The following is a 3,077-nucleotide window of genomic DNA, read 5'->3' as shown; positions in this document are numbered from 1 at the left end:
TCCAGAGCCGGGAGAGCGGCGGTCCGGCCGGGGTCCTGAAGGGCACCGCCCGGACCTGCTGGACCGCCGCGGCCGCCGCCGCCAACCTGTCCCAGGAGAAGCAGCGGCGCGTCGTCCGGAAGGCGTTCAGGAAGCTGGACAAGATGAACAAGAAGAAGGAGCAGACCGCCGTCCCCTGCAGGGATAAAGGCTCCGCGGAGAGGATGGAGACCCTGGTCCACCTGGTGATCTCGCAGGACCACACGATCCGCCAGCAGGTCCAGAGGGTCAAGGAGCTGGACCGGGAGATCGAGCGCTACGAGGCCACGGTGCACTTCGACCGCATCAAGAGACACGGGGTCAACTACGTGCAGGACACGTACCTGGTGGACTCCGCCGCCGCGGACCCCGCCGCCGCGCCGCCGCCGGACTGTAAGCGCAGAGCGGAGCGGCAGGACGCGCGCTGGTGCGCGGCGGACGCGGCGGCGCAGTTCGAGGAGTACGCGCGCCGCTGCGAGGAGGTGGTGCGGCTGCAGGAGGAGCTGACGGAGCGCGAGGCGCTGGTGGAGTGCATCACCGGGGAGATCCAGGAGGAGCTGAACCGGCGCTGGATGAAGCGGCGGCGGGACGAGAGAGGAGGAGGAGCCGCGGACGCGGCGAAGCACGCGGCGGCGGAGGAGGAGGAGATGTGCACATCCGCTGCTCCGGATCCAGACGTGGAGAGTTCCTCGGAGAAGGAGTCGACGCTGGAGGAGGAGGAGGAGAGGATCAAGACGCAGCTGGACACCAGCCTGTACATCGGCCTGCGGCTGAAGACGGACATGGACGCCATCAGGGGGGACCTGGACCTGAGTCTGGCCCTCTGGGAGACCCGGGAGAGCGAACTCCTGGACCTGCTGGCCAAAGTGGAGGGCATGGACATCGAGCAGGCGGCGGCGGGCGGCGGCGAGGAGGCGGTGCCGGCAGAGAAGGGGAGCAGCAGCGTCTGGGTGGAGCAGGCCAGGGGTCTCTCCAAGACCTGCAACACCAACGACGAGGACTCGGACACGGGTCTGAGCTCCATGCACAGCCAGGACTCGGACAACCCGCCGGTGTGCGAGTCTCTGGTCTAGACTCTGGACTAGGCTCTGGACTAGACGGCTTGGACCCACGTCGGACCTTGAAAGTCACAAACTCAGGGGCAGAGAATCAGTGTTGGCAATACTACCCACAATGCACCTCAGTATGTACACATATACGCTGTAATTCTATAGCAATAAGTACTGTATGTAGTTGCACAATAAGCTAGAAGGAGGATGTTGCTTCATAGCTGACCTTTGACCTCCACGAGCAGCGTCAACAAAGTAAAAGCCTAGAGGAGGAGGAGTATTATTATTGTTATTATTATTATAAGACATTTATAATCTGTAATCTGCAGGAGAAACTAACTTAAAGGTCAATTTAAGTTAACAAGCAGACAGACTTCACAAGGTCGTGACCTTTACGGTGAGGTCGTGGAAAGCTCCTTCAAAGTTCACCTTTTCAAAATAAAAGTCATAAAGAAAACCCTGAATGACGTCATCCTCGCTCTAAAACGTAAAAGCACAACGTGATCGAACGTGTTTCGCAGGTCGGATCTCGTTTGTTTGACGAAGCGTCCTCGTCTACCGTTAACAAACAAAGAGGGATGGATGGATGGCTCCGATTGATTCATTTTAATTTGAAAAAAGTAAAAAAATAAATGTCCTACAAATGTTTAAAGGGGAACAAGTTTGTATTTCACGCCACAGTTTGGGCGTCTGGGTCTATTTTCTCTGCGTCGCCACGGGCAAATCTGAAAAACTTAATATACGATGTAAAAGGATCTAATTCTGACTCATTATAATAATATAATATGTATTTATTTACAACGTATTCGCTCGTTGGGCGTCGCAGAGAAATACACTTCTGGTGTGGAGAGACGGATTCAGACGACTACATTTCCCATCATGCAACTGTGTTTATTAGACCTCTACAGTTAACGCGTTGAATCTAAAGTCACGACAAGAAAACCAGACATTCGTTCGGTTGTTGTGATGGCGACTCGTTCCCCCGAAAAAAGCATCTAACTAATCAATGAACCAATCAATCAGTGTGTTTAATAGACTTACAGGTATGGGACGATATGAACATTTCACGTCACGATTACCCAAAATAATTCACGATATTATATCCCGATAATCATCAAAATACACTTAAAACTGTTAAAACTGGCACCAAAACATTTCACATCACTTATTTTTCGGTAAAAATATAATTTTTAAAACACAATCAAATAAAATTAAATGAGATTAATAAATAATGATCTGCATCAATACATATAAATGTATGTTTGTATCCTCCATCTTTTTAAATCGGGCTCTATTTTCACTTTTCTTCCATGATTATCCTGATAAACCCGATCGATTTATTGTGACGTACTGAAATCTTAAATATCGTCCCATCTTTAAGTGACAAACTAATTTTCTGTCGTCCCCGTGTTTCTCCGACCGCTGTGACATCACGGCGAAGTCTTTTTCATCACCGCTTCACTTTTTAACTTGTTGGAAGGAATTGCGGCGCTAGCGGTGTTTCCCGCTCGGACCTTTTTTCGAGATCATCCTTCGACTAAACCTCTCCGTGTTGCCGTGGCGACCAAATCTCACGTGGTTGTTAGCCAGTTCAGTCATGTTGATGTGGATCAGGGATTCGGGTTCGGGACCTCTCGGTCCACCACATCCAGTCTGCACATTATTATTATTAATATTATTATTATTACACTTGACTGTTAGTGTTGAAATAAAAGAGCAAAACAACCTCCTGTGTTTTCAGTCTTTTAGCCCTCACAGTGTTTTTGGATGGAAGACGGTAAACGGTGAATTTAAAGAGCTGCCGTCGTCTCCGTGAATAGTTGCGTTGCTGCTTCCTGATGGTTGCATGAGCAACTTACCATTTAGTTAAACATGTTCATGATCAGAGTCTCAGAGTCTTCAAGGGTAAAAAAACACGTTCTCATCGACCAGACAGAGAATCTGTGGTTACAACACACACAGAGGGAAAGTCGTGTCCTCGGGTAGAAGAAACTCCGATAATAACGCTCT

The 3,077-nt window shown here is 50.0% G+C and overlaps 1 protein-coding gene across 1 annotated transcript in view; it reads left to right on the top strand.

The window, feature by feature from the left end:
• rassf10a (Ras association domain family member 10a) overlaps positions 1 to 2,719 on the top strand; it is a 3,257-nt gene extending 538 nt beyond the window's left edge. Inside the window, exon 2 of the mRNA XM_084016723.1 lies at positions 1 to 2,719. This exon is cut by the window's left edge and continues 366 nt beyond it. Within this exon, the coding sequence (XP_083872849.1) occupies positions 1 to 1,091 (1,091 nt within the window). The 3' untranslated portion in view covers positions 1,092 to 2,719.
• Positions 2,720 to 3,077: the final 358 nt, after the last annotated feature.

Source organism: Eutrigla gurnardus (genome assembly GCF_963514095.1).
Source record: "Eutrigla gurnardus genome assembly, chromosome: 9".
Classification (NCBI taxonomy): domain Eukaryota; kingdom Metazoa; phylum Chordata; class Actinopteri; order Perciformes; family Triglidae; genus Eutrigla; species Eutrigla gurnardus.
The sequence above is the reverse complement of the archived record's forward strand: the minus strand, read 5'-3'. Positions and strand labels throughout refer to the sequence as shown.